This window comes from Epinephelus fuscoguttatus, linkage group LG15 (assembly GCF_011397635.1).
Source record: "Epinephelus fuscoguttatus linkage group LG15, E.fuscoguttatus.final_Chr_v1".
In the NCBI taxonomy this organism is placed as follows: domain Eukaryota; kingdom Metazoa; phylum Chordata; class Actinopteri; order Perciformes; family Serranidae; genus Epinephelus; species Epinephelus fuscoguttatus.
Genome location: NC_064766.1, coordinates 28,457,340 through 28,474,606, shown reverse-complemented (window position 1 = coordinate 28,474,606; position 17,267 = coordinate 28,457,340). Strand labels below are relative to the sequence as shown.

Below are 17,267 nucleotides of genomic sequence, written 5' to 3'. Positions count from 1 at the left end.
AACATTATTATTTAAAACACATAAACCAGTAGTTCCTGACTTGTCCAGTCATGGGGTCCAGATTAGTTGTTAGATCAAGGTCCACACAGTTTAACACATTCAGCGTCATACTTGCATTTGACCATGTTCTCAAGCTCATTTGCTGTCTCTGTCAAGTAGCTGTCTGTCAGTCACTTAGTCTACAGAGGGAAGCAGCACTTCAAATTAAAAGCTCTGTCCTGGATATTGACAGACACATTTGCCTGTCACTCGCGGTCCATTCAGATTGGACCTGTGACCCACTTTTTGACCACGACCCACCAGTTGGGAACCACTGACAAACAATGCAGACGTGCTACTAGTCTATGCCTGAGACTGTTTATGCAAAAGTGCTTTTAAAATTCCAGTTTTAGCAAAAATGCATGCCTTTGGGAAGCACTGAACATACGACTGGATAAATGAGACTTGGATTAAACTGCACGTTAACAGATGTTTTGATATAGTTTTGCTGTTGTGGTTGGCTTTTGGATTTTTTGTTCTTTGTGATGAGTAATTCATAACCAAATGGTCATTGAGGGATGTGAAGTATTACTTAATACAAAGGCCAAAATCACCTCCACACACAGAGAGGCTGATCTAAAGTGAAGTATTGTAGTACAAAATGAAAGGTTAGTGGTGAACCTGTGGTTGTTTCAGAGAAGACAAATATCAAAGGCAGCCCCTCTCACCATCAAATACCTACTGTTTCTTAAAATATGTGAGGTGGAGTACAAAGTGTGGTGTCAGCTGCAAGAGACGGGTCAGACAGAAATATCTCATGTTATCCCCACGCCGCAGTGAAACCACAACCAATGTGATGCTTCGATATCCCAGTGTTTGTAAGATCAATTTATTGAGAGAACTACTATGAGATCTAAAATGAACTACTCATCAGGTTTCATTTCAGATAAAGTAAGAATGGAATAATGTTTGATGTATTTTGTTATGCAATGTGAAAAAATACTTAATATATGTTACTAAAAACAACCATTGTTAACTGTGTGATACTAGATTACCCGTAATGTCACGACTAAACAAAATACTAAACAAATTGTGACCCTTAAAGGTTGGAACAAGCGGGTGGACTATGAGCCAGGGACTGGAAGCAGGCAGCTGTTTCCCAAGATGCACTTGGAAACATGTGGCGGTCCCCTGTCTGGCGTGAAGGCGATGGTAGAGCTACAGACTAATCACATTGGGAAGGGCTGTGACCGGGAAACCTACTCTGAGAAATCTCTGCAGAAACTCTGTGGTAAGTGGAGAGAAAATAAATTAGTTTCAGAGGCAGAAGTTCCATGAAATGATTTGTTAAAAATAGTGAGGTGCTATTTAAGAATTGGGGACTGTGAGAGCACACAGGGCGGTAATGGTAATAAGAGACAAGGAAAACTTTAATTTAAAGCAGAAATTACCTCTTGACATTATAGCCTCTCTTAATATACCAATTTCCGGTGTGCCATTTCAAGCCTGGAAACTATTTTGAAACTTATTTTTTTAATTTTGAATTAAATATACAGGCTGTGACGTGTTTATTATTGCTTCAAGTTATACCCTGTAACATATCTACATGTAAAACATTACACGTACAGAATATTTATGCTGAGAAATTCAGGAATCAGTTTATTGTTTAGGAAGAACAAAAGTCAAAATCAGTTATTTTCAACTTCAATTATTTGCTCTCAAAACATACTTTGAAGTTGCCATATTATGTTTGATGTGAGTGAAGTGGAGCCTCACTGCATTAACAGTATAAGGCCCACGCAAATCTTATTTTAAACTGTGTACATGGTTTATGTTGCCTGTGGAAATCAAATACATATTTAATTCAAGCAGATTCACTTAGTAACCATGCTCGATGTTATCAACAACCCTTTCTAAACATTCACTGATTCACAGTTACATTTGTTTAATCCATAATTCTGACATGAAAAAACAACATTAGGTCATGAACTGATATCTGCTAACTTCTGGTATAAAGGAAGAGAAAGAAGAAAGTTGTGGAGAGGCAGTTTCTCCGCAGGTTGATTTTCTGTGCAGCCGTCTTGACAGTGTCGTGTTCTCTGATTGGCACATCAAGGTGCAGCATCAGGCAGCACCGACCTCCTTCCTGCTCCCAGCCCTTCCACAAACTGGACAGCGTCTCTGCTGACTGACAGCGGCCGAGACAGTGACCTCATCTACAGATTCGACGGACGACAGGCTGCTAATGTTCCAGATCACGTGGTGCCCCAGAACCTAACGGACCAGTTCACCATAGCAACGTGGATGAAACACGGGCCCAGTCCAGGACTCAGAGCTGAGAAGGAAACCTTACTGTGTAACTCTGACAAGACCGGTGAGGAGACAATTTCACACATACTCACTGTTAAGAAATTCATTTCCTCTGTCTGACATGTTAGGAGAAAATTTATTTTTCACATCAGTTTTCTTTATAAGGAAACTATGAGACTCTTGGCTTCTTTTGCTCAGACATTTCGCAGTTTTGACTTGTCCTCAGCATTTTAAACATAGTATGACCATAACATGGTCAAAAACAACAAGATTAGGGCAAAACTGAAGCCCACAATGGCAAATGGTCTTTGAAACTTTAAACTTTTTCCCCACTGCATGTCTAAACCGAGCTGCCTGAACTGTGTAATTAAGCGAGCCATCTGCACATTGCACGCTCTCACAATGGTCTCACAGATGGCTTATTAGCTTACGAAATGTGTAGTCTGATCTTGTAATGCAAAACTGCAGAGTGGTTCGTGTTAAACCATCAGAATCTTATAAACCCTTTTTTCATTTGCAACTGTTTGGCTTAAGGATGTGAGTGGTACCAGAAGGCTAAGTGTGAAGGCCAGATCACCAAAACTGTGTAAAAAAAAAAAGACACCCATGTCTTGTATCCCATCACTCATCTGGCTGAGCCTGGTGACATCAAAGACAGGAAACATCAGCCTGGTGACATCAAAGACGGGAAACAAGGGCAAAGTAACTCTCATTATACTAACACTAACAATAATTATAGTTATTAAAGCTTTACGTCTTGATAGCAACATGTCAGTATGATTGCTAAATTATTTATCAGAAGATCAAAAGTTATGCTTAGGCTTCTTCCACACTAGTAGGTTTTAGTTTAAAGATGCATAACTATTGCTACGTTTACTACTCAAACGTTTTGAACCCCTAAAACAGAGACTGAAAAAGATACTGACCTTGTTTCAGTTTGAAAACTCCAGGGTTGGACGGAAATTGAGACTTTTGAAAATGATAACACAGACACCCATGTTTGCTTTCCATTTTGGCCTTATCAGTCACAACTGTTTAGCCAAAACATCATAGCTTGGCCAACATACCTTTTGTGATTTTATTTTTCTTGTGTAATACTCCTTTCCCATTGCCATGGCTTCCTCCAGCAATGGCTAATGCTTCTGGTACCACTCTAATATTATTTATTAACCTTTATTTAACCAGGAAGATCCCATTGAGATTAACAACCTCTTTTTCAAGGGAGACCTGGCCAAGATAGGCAGCAGCAAGTATGAAGCACAGTTACAAATTACACAGATAAAACACAAACAAATAGTATTGAATTACAAGCAGATTATGAAAAACAAGTACATGTAGTGGAGTCGGCCTCAAGTATAATATGATGCTGTATTTGCTTCACAGCGACTCTGAATATGTTTTCTGCTGCCTTGACCTCCTTATATTCACATGTAACTGTTCCACCTCGTCATTGGTCCAAGCGCAGAAATCACTGGTCTTTACTTTCTGCCATCTATGTGGTATTTCTATAAATAAGCAAACAACCACAGATTAGACAATCTGTTTCCTGTTTACACTGAATGGATGGTCATGTAATATGCCTTTTTAGGCATGTTAGTATGGACGAAGATTAATTTTGGTATGGTGCGACAACACTTGTGTGTACGGCAGTGTTGCCATAATAGTGGAATTTATAACTCCAATACAGAACCTTGAAAAATATCAACATTCAATACCTTTTTGGGGGGGCAAAATTGACACTGAGGGCCTAAAATTTAAAATGACTGTAGTTAACATTAATAATAATTAAACCTTTTTACAGTAATCAAAACAATATCCTTGTGGTAGTGCACGTATTCAGAAGTGTCTGAGATTTGAATACATTAAAAAAAAAAAAAAAAGTGCAAGTAAAAAACAAAAAGTAGTATCAATAGTATCGATACTGGAGAACATGAGTGTTGACACCTTTTCAAATATTCAGAAGCAATACATCAATATTTTGGAGAGATTGTTTTCGTCTTAAAATGAAAAGGTATTAGTGTGGATGTAGCCTTAGATTCATCCCCCTACTGTGAATAAAATGCTTCTTTACTATTTCACACAAAAACAAAACACAAATATTGTGACAGATTTTGGCAAAAATGACAATAAATGTTAATATTGACTTATCTCTCAGCCTGAAGTGAAATGGTAAAACAACAAATGTAAACACCTTTTTTCCCCACATCTTAGAAGTGTATGAAAGCTCTCCGTTAACTTTATTATTACAAACTGAATAATCTTGACATTTCACAATATTGCTTAGATGCTGTTTTGAACTGCAGTTTTACAGGCAGGAAATGACAAACATCTGTTGCCATTTTATAACACTAAAGCCAAAAAAGATGAGCAATGGCTCATTATTGTGGAGAATCTGTTGCACACCTCATCCCACCTCAGACTGAGTCAGTGTACTATAAAAGCAGAGCAAGTGGGACTCACCTTTCATTGCCATCTCATACAGACACTAGTCGATACTCCACCAAATAGACATACCAGCAGCCTGCACTCTGTGACCACACTCACTGGACCCTTTCTGTCTTGCTGACAGCTGTGTTTTGTATGTGGAGAACCAATTTGAGGTAACTGGAAAGAGTTCAGTCTTTGACACAGCTGGGCTGTGTGACATTTTTTGGATGGTTACAGAAAGAAATCAATAGGAAAAGCTAAAGGAGCAGGTGCATCGGTTTAATGTCCTCAAAGTGGAGGGCTTGTTGATTTATGCACTTCATAATGTTGACATATGTTGAGCTGCGTGCATGCATTTATGTCAGTATGTGACCACGCATGTTTGTGATCTTCCCGTTGCAGAAATGAACCGCCACCATTACTCTCTGTACGTCCACAACTGCCGCCTGGTATTCCTGCTCAGGAGAGATTTCACTCAGGTCGACACTTTCAGGCCTGCCGAGTTCCACTGGAAACTGGAGCAGGTGAGGAGTGTGTTTGTGTGTGTGTATGTGTCTATGTGTGTGCTTGTCTGTGTCCTATTTGAGTGCAAGCATAGATTCAGGGTGATTTTCTACAGCAGGTGAAGGGCTATCATTATTTGTGTAGTGAAAGGAGAGGCTCTCCATTCTAATTACCGCAGGCCCTCCATCACTTTCTTCTGCTCACTGCAGGAGATAAGAGGGTAGAAGACACTGTTTTCATACGCACACACGTGCATGCACACACACACACACGCACACACACATAGACCCAAAGTGGAAAGTCTGTTTAGTTATGGGTAATAGCTCACCCAGCAGCAGATCTCTATTATCTGTCATGCAGTTCTGGAGAGTTGTTGAACTAATTTGCAGTGAAGTTACTGTTTCAGTCCCACAGAAAGCCTTTGAAAGGGAGAAATTGCACCATATGAAGTTGCTTCAGCCAGGAAGATACATATGATAATACTTATTTTTCTCTCTGTATATTGCACAGTGCTTTTCCTACTGTAATTATCCCGCAGATCTACACAATGGTGGTTAATCACCCCCTGAAATTCACAAAACATTATGCACAGCGAGCAGGTGTTTTTTCAGAACATACGAATTTTAAGGTTTAGTCCTCAAAGTGACATCCATTTTTTTTACCCCATGCTTAAAAGTCCAGTGTGTACGTTTGAGCGGGATATATTGGCAGAAATGGATTATATTAAGTTATTTTCTTTAGTGTATAAGCACCTAAAAAAATAAGTTGTGTTTTTGTGACCTCAGAATGAGCTGTTCCTACATAGGGAGCGGGTCCTCATCCACAGAGTCCGCCATGTTGCAGTGCCATGTGTCTACACTTGCTCTGAACAGACAAATCAAACACTGGCTCTAGACAGGAACATTTGTGTTTTTGTGTCGGCCACCGTAGTTAGCAGTCCCTCTGTGTCAAGACAGACAGCATTAAAAAAACACTGATTTTTTTTATGTGACACTTCTTTATTCAGTGTTTTTATCAGATTGATTCACCAGGTCCGTTTGTTTTGGAGAGGAGGACATCTGTGGATAATTTTGCTCCTGCTAAATACCTTCTTACCTGGAGTTCACACGTAGAATACGGGAGAAGTCTCAGCTGGTTGCAATCTGCAATCCTCAACATTAGATGCCACTAAAACTTACACACTGTTCCTTTAAAGACATTACGATGCAGCGTGAGACCAGTGACTGTGGAGCTGAAAAATCTTGCTCAAGGACACCACAGTGAGGTGGACGCTTGAATGAGAATCATCCGGCTGAAGGGCGTCCAGTCACTCTAGCTCACCAGGCCGGTCACTGAGTAGAGAAAATCCTACTGTAAAAAGAAAAGAAAGTCCCCGGAGTCAAAATTATTTTCATGATAAGGCAATAAACTGTTGCTCAGGAATCTCCCCTTCCCACAGACTCTCCTCAGCTCCATAATAATGGATGGTTGATGTAAATCTAATCTAATTGTTTACCCTTGGGATACAGCATATGTCCACCTCATACTAAAATTATTAAAAAAATGCTTCGTAATTACAGCAGGCTCGTAGGAGTTTTGCTCACTAAGCAGATTATAAGAGATTTGTTTTTTTCCTGTATGTGTGCTCGTGACTGTGTGACCATGCATCAGCATATGCCTCTACTTTAATGACTACTTTTAAAATGGATTTGTCCAATTATATCATATTTTTTATCTTTGATGGAAAAATGACACACAAGGCTGAGGTCTTTTGTGTGGTGCAGTCATTCATTGTGTGCATGCACACATCCCAGTGCGTTTCCCTGGCACTATCTCTGCTGGTGCTGGTGTGTACCTTCCAACCAGGTGGTTGTTTGTTCTAGGTCAAAGGTAGATTGAAAAGTGTTTTTCTCAGTCCAGTGTTCTTTCCTCCCGAGGCCCACGGAGGTGGATGTGACAAAGAGAAGGGCAGCCAAGCAGCAGACTGCTGAGTTTTCTTAGCAAACAAGCAAACAACCTCAAGACTCTAGAGTTCTATTTCAGTCCTGCTTCCTTGTTCTCTGTTTCTTATTATCTTTCACTTATTCTCTTTCTCCTCCTCTCCAAAACATACACATACAGTACATGACAGGAATCCCATTTGCTCCTTAAGTTGGATCTTGTGAAGGACCATAAAGGAAGCATGCAGTGCAGTCAAAGAGAATACGTGATGACTTACTCATCAGTACAAATCACTTGTGCAGAGACTCTCATTAAATATAAATGGAAACTGGTCTGAAATACTGGAGGTTAATGAGGTATATGACATCATAGCAGCACAATTTGGCAGACTGAAAGAAGAAACTACTGATAACTGAACTGTGATATACACTGAAGTTTGATGTATTGACCATTGGTCAGTATGCATTTTTATGGTCGTGACTTCCTGCATATTTGAACGTATCAGGCACTTTACTGCAACAGGTACAGTGGTTTTACATGCAGGTGGAAAGAGCAGAACTTAAGTGAAACTGGTTGAAACATACAACTATCGACTAAAGGCTACTGCTTTCATAGTCTCTCATAGCCAGCCATATCTTGTGCAGTGCAAGTGCTGGAGGAAGGTCTCGCTGAACACATCATGATTGACCTATGGCTAAGCCACGCCCCCCTCCACTCACTCGGACAAACTATCAACATTCAGTGACCAGCGCTATGGCAGGTGTCACAGTACACGGCATTTCGCAGGAGGCAATTGATGATTTTTGGGGACATAACGATCAGATGTCATTGAGAAGTAACCAAAAGGGCCTAAACTATGTATTGGAGGGATATATTCATCATTTTATTGTTGAGAAGGTCGATGAAAAGCTTAAATTACAAGCCAAAATTTACAGGTTACAGTGTACACTTGTGAACCGCATCTCGTTGCCGTCGCCATCAAGGAAAAAATAACATGGGTTGTTTGTATTTCTTCAAATCAATCACAATCACCTTGGGCCACACTAAGCCCAGGATGCAGTGATGGTGCCATCGCAAAATAGTGTCAATAGGGAACTGGCATTAAAATGGCAAAACCTGTTTAGATGTTTTAGTGTATAGGTTGTTAGATCGGAGGTTATTGTTGTTGTTGTTTCATGCACAGTGCTAAAATGAAGTGTGGAGATAAGTCGGGCTATGCAAGACTAGTTTCACGCAGCAATGGGGATTTACACACAGGGAGTGTGTTACCATCTGTACAGTCTACATCTTGTGAGCTAGACAACTGCCTTCAAGAGACAAATGTTGTCTACCTCTTATTTCAGTGGCCTCATCTCAGTGCAAAATGGTGAGTCTGGGAAGAGACCACCTCTTTTTGAAACTGAAAAACTGAAATCAAAATCTGATGCATGCCGTGGAGAAGCACATGGAATTTATGTTTAAAAAAAACAAACAAACCATATATTGTCCTTGAAAACAGCTGCAGCCCTGTACTAAAATAATATTTTTATTTATTTATTTATTTATTTATTTTTTGAAGGTGCCAGAAGGTTTAGTGGACTATAAAACTAAATTGCAAATGCAAGCACATGCATTTTTTATCATTTTAAATTGATGACTGCCAACTAAAACCAACAATATGGTTATGTTTTCTCAGTTGTTCTTAAAACCATGATCAGCTTTCAACAAAAACTATTGAATAGTATTGAAAGTTTAAAACGTGTAGCTGCAAACATGTATTAAACAGCGGACATGAAATATTAATCAAATAGCTTTTTAGTCTTCAGACATTTTGACATGTCATAGCAGGAAAAACACACATGTAATAGCATTATTAAGGCTGTATCCCATTCGGATGATCCAGCTCCAGTTCCTGGTTTCACTGCAGCTCAGTTAAAGGAACAGAGCCACTATTAATGTTGTTAGTTGTACCTGTGATTTTCCTGCTATGACAAGTCGAATGCTGTGCAACATCCAACGGTAACTTGTCCATGGTTTACAGAGACGTACAATGCCAGCAGTTTTTTTATGGCAACTGGACTGAGTTTTTGGTCTCTCTTGTTAGAGAGATCTTGAACTCAATAAAACTTCCTGAATGAATAAAAGTTAAGCAGCAAACTAAATCGTGAAGCCAGGAAAATGAAAGTGAGTTTAGTATCTGGCCTCAGTGACCTATTTTCCACACATTTCTTTACATTATACATTGTGTTACTTACTTTTTGAAATACACGTCTCTTTCTCCCTTGTTCGGTATCTCTAGAAAATAACAAGACTAAACAGCAGGTAATTTAATACTTTGAGTTTCTGCAGTGCTTTGTGGTTGATAATGAGAACAAGCTCAGAGAGTTGTGGAGACTGTTGAAAAGGAGGCAGGAAGGAGAAGAGGTGACTGTGGGGTGTCACAGCTGCTTCTTACTGTCCTTGTTCCTCCAGCACTTAGAAAGGACACTCAATGGCTTCCGCAGCAACTCCATTTAGCTCTATTGATTTTGCAATTCTCACCCCGAGTGGGGAGGGGCAGAGAGGGATGAAAGGAAGCTGGCAAAGAGAGGGTGAAAGAAAGAGGCTTCCATTTTCCCTGTCGATCGAACACACTGAAGGAATGTCACATCTGACGGAAACCTTCACACACACACACACACACACACACACACACACACACACACAAAAGCACTTACTGATTTGTGAGTGTGTATGTCAGCACGACTACACTCACAAACACACACACACACACACACAGGCCTGTTTTCCTTCCTCTTTTTCATCCTTCATAATGGAGTTGAGGATGGATCTCTTCCTTCCAAGCACATCTTTCACTCTCCTTGAATCAGTTCAAAAGATGTTCACCCACAATCAAAGGCCTAAACCCATTTCTTATTTTTACCCCTACCCCTCATTTCCGAGTGTCCCTCTGCCACTTGGAACAGAGTCACAAAGGGTACTGGTTGAAAACTTCCCCTGTGAAATGGGAAAACCCTTCAAGACCTAGATACATCATCATTATTCATGCTGTCACAATGGTATTTTCTATTTTTTAGATGGAGATAGAAAAGATTCGTTCAGAACTTATGTTTCACACAATGAGTCATCTAATGTAAAAGAACACTGCTTCATGACTAATCCACTAACAGTGCTTTGCAGGCTAACGTTAGCAGCTGTGCTCCTACCCTGCCAGTCTGCACTGACATTAGAAGAGTGGCAACAAGTGCAGCAACTTCGCTCCTGGACTTAAGTCAAATCTGGGCGTCATATGCCATCAAACGTGGGGAATTCAACATGGAAATATGTCTGAATATGGGACTGTCATGCACAAATCAGCAATAACCATGGAATGATAGCTAGCTAGCTAGTTAGCTTCAGAGACATCATCATACTAGAGATGATTTTGTCATGCTTGTTATTAAGAAAAGCTGCCCCTGACTAAGAATATTCCTAGTTGACCAATATTCATCATTTAGGGCCATTAGTCAACTAGTCGCCTGCATGTTTACGATATCAGTTTAATTATTAAATTATACAAATTACGGCGGGGCAACACAATGGTTTGAGTTGAAGGTGTGAGAAAGAATAGTATCAGTAACATTGTTAACACTGTGCTACATTACAGAGAAATACAAAACCGTACTAATGAACCTTCATTAATATAGGCCTATATTTTATCTACAAGTGCACGTCACACACTGAGCGAGCCGCCTGTTAATGATGCTGCGGGCTAATGGGCATGTAGCTACTTCCATGTTTCAGATGATACGTCATGTTTGTAGTCGACCAATGAAGATGAGTTTACATATCACCTTGGGTTCGTCCTTCACCTTCTCAAAATGATCCCACACTTTAGATTTCCTGCATGACATGTTATCAACGAGCCTGTGGAATAACCGCAGGTACCAGCCCTGGAAATTAGGGGCCGTACACATGCCGCGTCTTTAACCGTGTAGAAAATGTGAGGTCGGGCGCTTGGCGCTACTCTTGTGCCTTTTCTGTGCCAGCTTTCAAGAGCGCCCTGGCAGGTTGTGTCTGAGGTTACTAAGCAACCTTAACAAGCATCATATAACCTATTTACCTGAAACCTGATTGCAAAGCTGATCCTCTTGCAGGCGCTGTTTATAAGTGTGTATAGGCATATCGTCTGTGGGACAGATGTAAAGCTCTGGGTAGCTCTGCACTAACATGATCAACTTTTCTATATTTATCAGACTGAATATTTACAGAAGAAGGGAAAGATATCTGTCGGCTGTGATTGGTTTGTAACATGTCTCCTGTCTGACTGTTGAGCGTGGCTTCTTCCTGTGTCTGTCCTTTCAAATTGAATTCCCACATGGTGCAGTCATATAGGTCTTGATTTATTTTGACAAGGCACAGCACCTGATAGAGCTTCACATTTTTTTTAAAAATTTGTTTGTTTCTTTTTTCCGACTACGCGACCAATGAAATTCTGCTAATGACCGTTCTGGTTGACTGACATTTGGTCGACTGTTAGGGGGCAGCCCTACATGTATCCCTAACACTTTACCACTCTATCCCAACAAGAGTTGGGACACCCTACCCTTATAGGTGAATGTGCAAAATGGATGTGTAAGGGCTAAGTGGTATACAAATCAAGATTCATTCTTTATATTGTCCTGTAAGCCAAAAACGGTAAGGATGGGTAATGCATGCAAACAAAGTCACACAAAACAGAAGTTAAGTGGAAAAAGTGAATAAAGAAAAAGCCATTATTCACTGTCTGGGCCTTTTTATACTATACCTACAGTTCAAGTTTGAACAGTCTTCTAAGTTTGCCCTGCATAGTAAGATAAAGAACAAGAGTAAGTGGGATGTGGCATTGATTTAAACCCTTACAAATGAGGTGTTATTTACTCACAGCAGGGTCCTTATAGATAGAGTAGTAAAAAATCTATGTTAACAGAAGAGGAGGGTTGAGACAAACACAGTATTTTTCTCACATTTCTCACCTCAGAGATTTTTTTTTTTATTTTTATTTTTTTTTTAAAAGATTAGTCAAGGGCCAAAGATTTATTTGTGTTGGCAGCTGTTTTGCAGTAATTCACGATAACTGTACTATTGACAGAACGGATCACGTGTTGTGAATCACAGATAAGCTTCCCAATTTTGCCAATTACACTGCAGGAAACAGCTGCAGAACCCTGTTATTTATCATTTATGTCAGAGCTGGATTGGAGGGACTGAATGTTGGAGTAGTACAAAATCACCCTCGTTGCTTGTCTGTACAGCATCTACAATTATCTGCCTTATCTGCCTGCTATTACCATGCTTGTTGTGCCATGGCTTGTTCTCTGTCTTGTGTTGATTAGAAGCCTCCCTTTGTTTCTGAGGAGATTAATTGGATGGTGTTGGTGGCGTTGTGTGTGTGTGTGTCTGTGTGTGAGTGTGTCGCTTCTCTGCCTGTTTGTTGTAGATACCAGGAAGAGATTGAAGTGCCTATTCAGAGGGTGATTTAGTTTCACCTCAAGCACGAGAGACTAACTGATAAATGTTTCAGTTCAGTTAAATTTATTTGTAATTGATCAGTGCTTATAATGTTTAGAATGCAGTTATCAGTTTATTGGAGCACATTAGAGCTCGATTTTAAAGGTCAGAGCAAAAAGCATCAGTAATGAGAGTGCAAGAGGGACATGTTTGTTTACCACACTAGGCTACATAGTGAGCAGGTCCTAATCCACTGAGATCGCCATGTTGCATCACCATATTTCTAGAGTAGCCCAGAACAGACAAACCTGTCGTGACTGACTGAACAACATCTATGTTTTTACTGCTTTAAATCACTGGGTCTGTTTGTATTTGAGAGCAAGAGACCATCCATTCCATCCATCCTTTTTCATTGCGAATCCGGGGCCGGGTCATGGGGGCAGCAGGTAGGGATGGGTCACGATTTTCAAATTTCGAATAGTCGTTTTATTTTTGAAAAATCGATTTTTTTAATGCGACTATTACTATTCGCCGAACGATGGCAGTATAGGATTGCTACAGCGGTGTGAGATGAGCTACCAGCTAGTTTGATGCTCTTCTACCAGCAGGAGAAACATGCAGAGACTACTACTCCGCGAGGAATGTCCGCAGTCATTCGGGCTTTAAGGCCCGAACATACTCGGGCGTACTATAAGCAGAACGGACTCCGCGAGGAACGTCTGCAGTCATTCGGGCTTCCATAGTCGAGCGCACTTCCGCGTTGTAGTTGTCCGTGAAAAATCCCCGCAATGTGAAAAATACATGCCGAGCAGTCACTGGTGCACGGAGCTTTGCGCGAACAGGGCTTGCAGACGTCCACTTTAAGTCTGCGCGGACCTCTGTGGAGTCCGTTCCACCCGAGTATGTTCAGGCATTTAATGATGAATAGTTGCCACGATTTTCGAATAGTGTTTTTGCTTGTGCTGCCCATCCCTAGCAGCAGGCCAAGCAAAGCACCCCAGACGTCCCTCTCCCCAGCAGCACGTTCCAGCTCCTCCTGGGGGACCTCGAGGTGTGTTCCCAGGCCAGGTGAGATATGTAATCCCTCCAGCCTGTTCTGGATCTGCCCCGTGGCCTCCTGCCAGTGGGACATGCCCAAAACACCTCCAGCTGGGGGCGCCCAGGAGGCATCCTGATCAGATGCCCGAACCACCTCAACTGACCCCTTTTGACATGAAGGAGCAGCGGCTCTACTCAAAGCTCCCTCCAGATGTCCGAGCTCCTTACCCTATCTCTAAGGCTGAGCCCAGCCACCCAACAGAGGAAACTCATTTCAGCTGCTTGTATCTGTGATTTCATTTCATCAGTCACTACCCAGAGCTCATGACCATAGGTGAGGAATGGGACGTAGATGGACCAGTAAAAACCCGGGGGGGGGGGTGGGTGGGTGCCATAGGGGGGTGTCACTCAGGGCGTCATTTAGGCTAGAACCGCCACTGACTAAATTGAAAGCTTTGCCTTCTGGCTCAGCTCCCTCTTCACCACAACAGTCCGGCACAGCGCCCACATCACTGCAGTAGGTAATTTGGCTCTCAGTAAAAACCTCCTGATTATCTGGATCTGAAGTTGTCAGTGAAAAAGATGAGCACACATCAAGTTATCAAAGAAAAATGTGCACACGCATTAGCAGGTGATCTGCGATGAGCAAAATGTGGTAGGAAAACACTGACTGGAAACTGCTTTATTCAGTGTTTTTACCGGTTTAAATAGGCCAGCCTGTATGCTTTGGAGAGGAAGAGGCCTCTAAAGATAATTCAGCTCCAGGTAAAAACCTCCTGAACAATGAACACATGGGAGAAGTTTCAGATGGTTGCAGTCCTCACCTCTAGATGCCACTAAATCATACACGCTGCTCCTTTCAGTGATCTGTTAATTGTCAGAGGGCATTTTCAAAACATCTTTCTAAAATGACACAGTTGTTGTTGTGTGGAATCCTCCCACAAATCCATAATTTCTTTCATCATGTGTTCTCTGGTAGTGCTATCATAATTTTCTGGGTTGGTACCATTTGCTTTGAATCACTCTAATTTTGCAAGCCACTCTTACAAGAACTCAATATGCAGCGTACTTTAGTATAAAAGAGCAGAAACTGGTGATGATGGAACACACATTTGTTCACTTTTCTGTGAGAGCAAAACAGAAAAAGACAAAGAGCAACAGAGAAGATATTGAGCATCGCCTCCAGCTTATACATCTTCAGTGTGTGTTTATTTTTTTCCCGGCTTCTATTTTTCAAATGACCTCATTTGAGAGCTCAGCTGTACTTTGTCCGCTTTAGGCGCTTCCTGTCTTACCCTTATGTAGAGCTGTCGCATCTCACTAGATGTATATGTTTTCGCAGTGTGTGTGGTGAGACGAGTGTGTGTGTAATAGGCAAGGGGCTTAATGCCACTATCTGCTACTTATAGACCACTCAGCCGACATGCTGAGTGACATAAGCATCCCGTCAGCATACTAATGTATTGACAGCTTGTTTCTTACATCTCTTTATTTCCCATTTTCTCTCCCTCCATCTCGACCTCTCTCTCTACATCTGTCTCACTGCTTGTCTATTCTCCTCCATCTCTAACTTCCATCTTTACTTTAGGCACAAGAGGCTTTTGGTACAACTTAAATAATTCACTGGTATTATATCACCGCATTAAGTTGTTACTGTTGAGAATTCGTTTTCAATTCAACAGACGAGATTACAAAAAAATCCTGCTGCAAAACACACATTCAAAGCAGACCTTTGACTTGAAGTGGCAGTCATGTTATTTAATCTCATGCCTCACATCTCTCTTTGTTTAGCTTTTTCAGTCGTCGCTGACTTCAATAAGCTCTTGCAGATAGCTTCTCTTTATCAACATATTCTGTACTGAACCATAACTTATATTACAAAACTTCAGCGTTATTTCTTACAGTTGAGAGTTATATGGCCTGCGTGACAGCTGCATCTTACGTTAGGTTTAGGTCTGCCAAACAGGAATAAGCTGCTTTTGTATGACAAGATTTGTTTTATATACATACTGTTCAGCATGTTAGCAAAGCTCTTTTCCTTTCTTTCCTTCACTGTTCTTTTTTTCTCTCTTTCTTTCACTATCCTTGTCTTTCCCTACCAGCACACTGACACATAATAAGCTTGCATCAATAATGCAGTGCCACAACAGTGGCAGAGGAGAGGCGAGGAATGTGAATAGGAACAAAGGAGATGAAAAAAGAAAGAGAAGAGAGGTGCAAGTTAGGAAGGAGTGATGAGGTGGAGGTGGGGAAAGTAGGAGAAGGATAAACTGAAGAAAGTAGCTCAGATAAAGGGTATGGAATGGGAAAGATGCGGAGAGGAGGAGAGGAGGGTTGTGGTGCCTCAAGGCAAAGCTTGAGATTTCCTAAAATAATCTTGCGGATGCTAAATTCACAGAAGGTAAGCAATCAATATGTTTGGGGAGGACAATAGCAAAAATGTTAGAATACAAGGTAAATTCATGCACCAATCAATACAAATCATTATACCAGTTGTTATAAATGATATAATGTCTAATTAAAGATCAGTGGTTTAAACGGGCATGCAGATATACATATATATATATATATACACACATATAAAGATATATACAGTTTCTATCCATATAAAGAAGTCTCCTCCCGTCCTAAACCTCTCCAGTGCATCAAAATAAACTTGACCCTATTTAAGGGCTTCTCAGCAGCCAGCAGAATGTCCTCATTATTCTGTTTATGTCAGCAGATTTAAAATGCCCCATTGCTATCTGCGAATAGGGGGTTGTGTTTGGTTTTCTCACTGCACAATAAGCCAGCCCAGTATATTACCTGAATCCTATAACCTATGTTCCGCATAAAGAAAGATTTGGGTCTCTGCTCTCCTTGTTAGTAGTTGGTCTAACGCAGAGTGGGCAGCGCCTAATTGTTTTGCCAGAGATCCTTTGGGTGACAACCTAAATTCAGCCTTCAGACTGTATAGTATTTTCTAGGTCCAATTGGCTCTTGAGATCTTTCTCTCGCGCCGATGTATAAGGTGTAATAGCCTCTCGTAAATACGCTGTGGCAGATTTCCGAAAGATAGACGGGCTTATCTCTGGTGTTTTATTCTCAGCAGTAAAACGCTGCTATTGCACAGTAATATACTCGACAAAGGGAATCCGGCTCTGCAAGCTGAATCTTTAACGGGATCGGAGGTGGTTACAGTAATAGAGGGATGATCAGAGAGTGTCTGGGTACCAATTGTACAATCCTTGATCTTGTCCAACACACTTCTAAAACAAGGAAGTAGTCTATCCAAGAGAATAAACCCAGAGCAAGAGATTATATAGTCTTCTATCTGAGGGATAGAAGATCTTCCACACTTGTGTTTTCTTAGATAAAAAGAAGTAAGTTGCTGTCACTTGGAATTGTAGAATATTTTGGACTTGTCATAGCAGGAAAAGCTCAAGTGGAGCAAATTTCATTAACAGTAGCTCACTTCCAGTAAGCCATGCCAGTGAGCCAGCATGCACAATACTAGGAACCTGAAAAGAGCTCACCAAAATTGAATTGCTGTCGTTAATAATGTCATAAATTACACCAGTGCTTTTCCTTGTGTGACATGCCAAAATGTCTGCTGTTGGAAAAAAAATGTCTCTTTGAAAAATCCCACAAACTGACATATG

At 40.9% G+C, this 17,267-nt stretch overlaps 1 protein-coding gene across 1 annotated transcript in view; it reads left to right on the top strand.

Annotated features, from left to right (window-relative positions):
- The window catches only part of clstn2a (calsyntenin 2a), a 230,103-nt gene that overhangs the window by 174,300 nt on the left and 38,536 nt on the right, over window positions 1–17,267 (top strand). Inside the window, exons 7-9 of the mRNA XM_049598117.1 lie at window positions 1,085–1,270; window positions 2,096–2,353; window positions 5,119–5,240. Coding sequence (XP_049454074.1) covers window positions 1,085–1,270; window positions 2,096–2,353; window positions 5,119–5,240 — 566 coding nt within the window. The remainder of the gene's footprint in view (window positions 1–1,084; window positions 1,271–2,095; window positions 2,354–5,118; window positions 5,241–17,267) is intronic.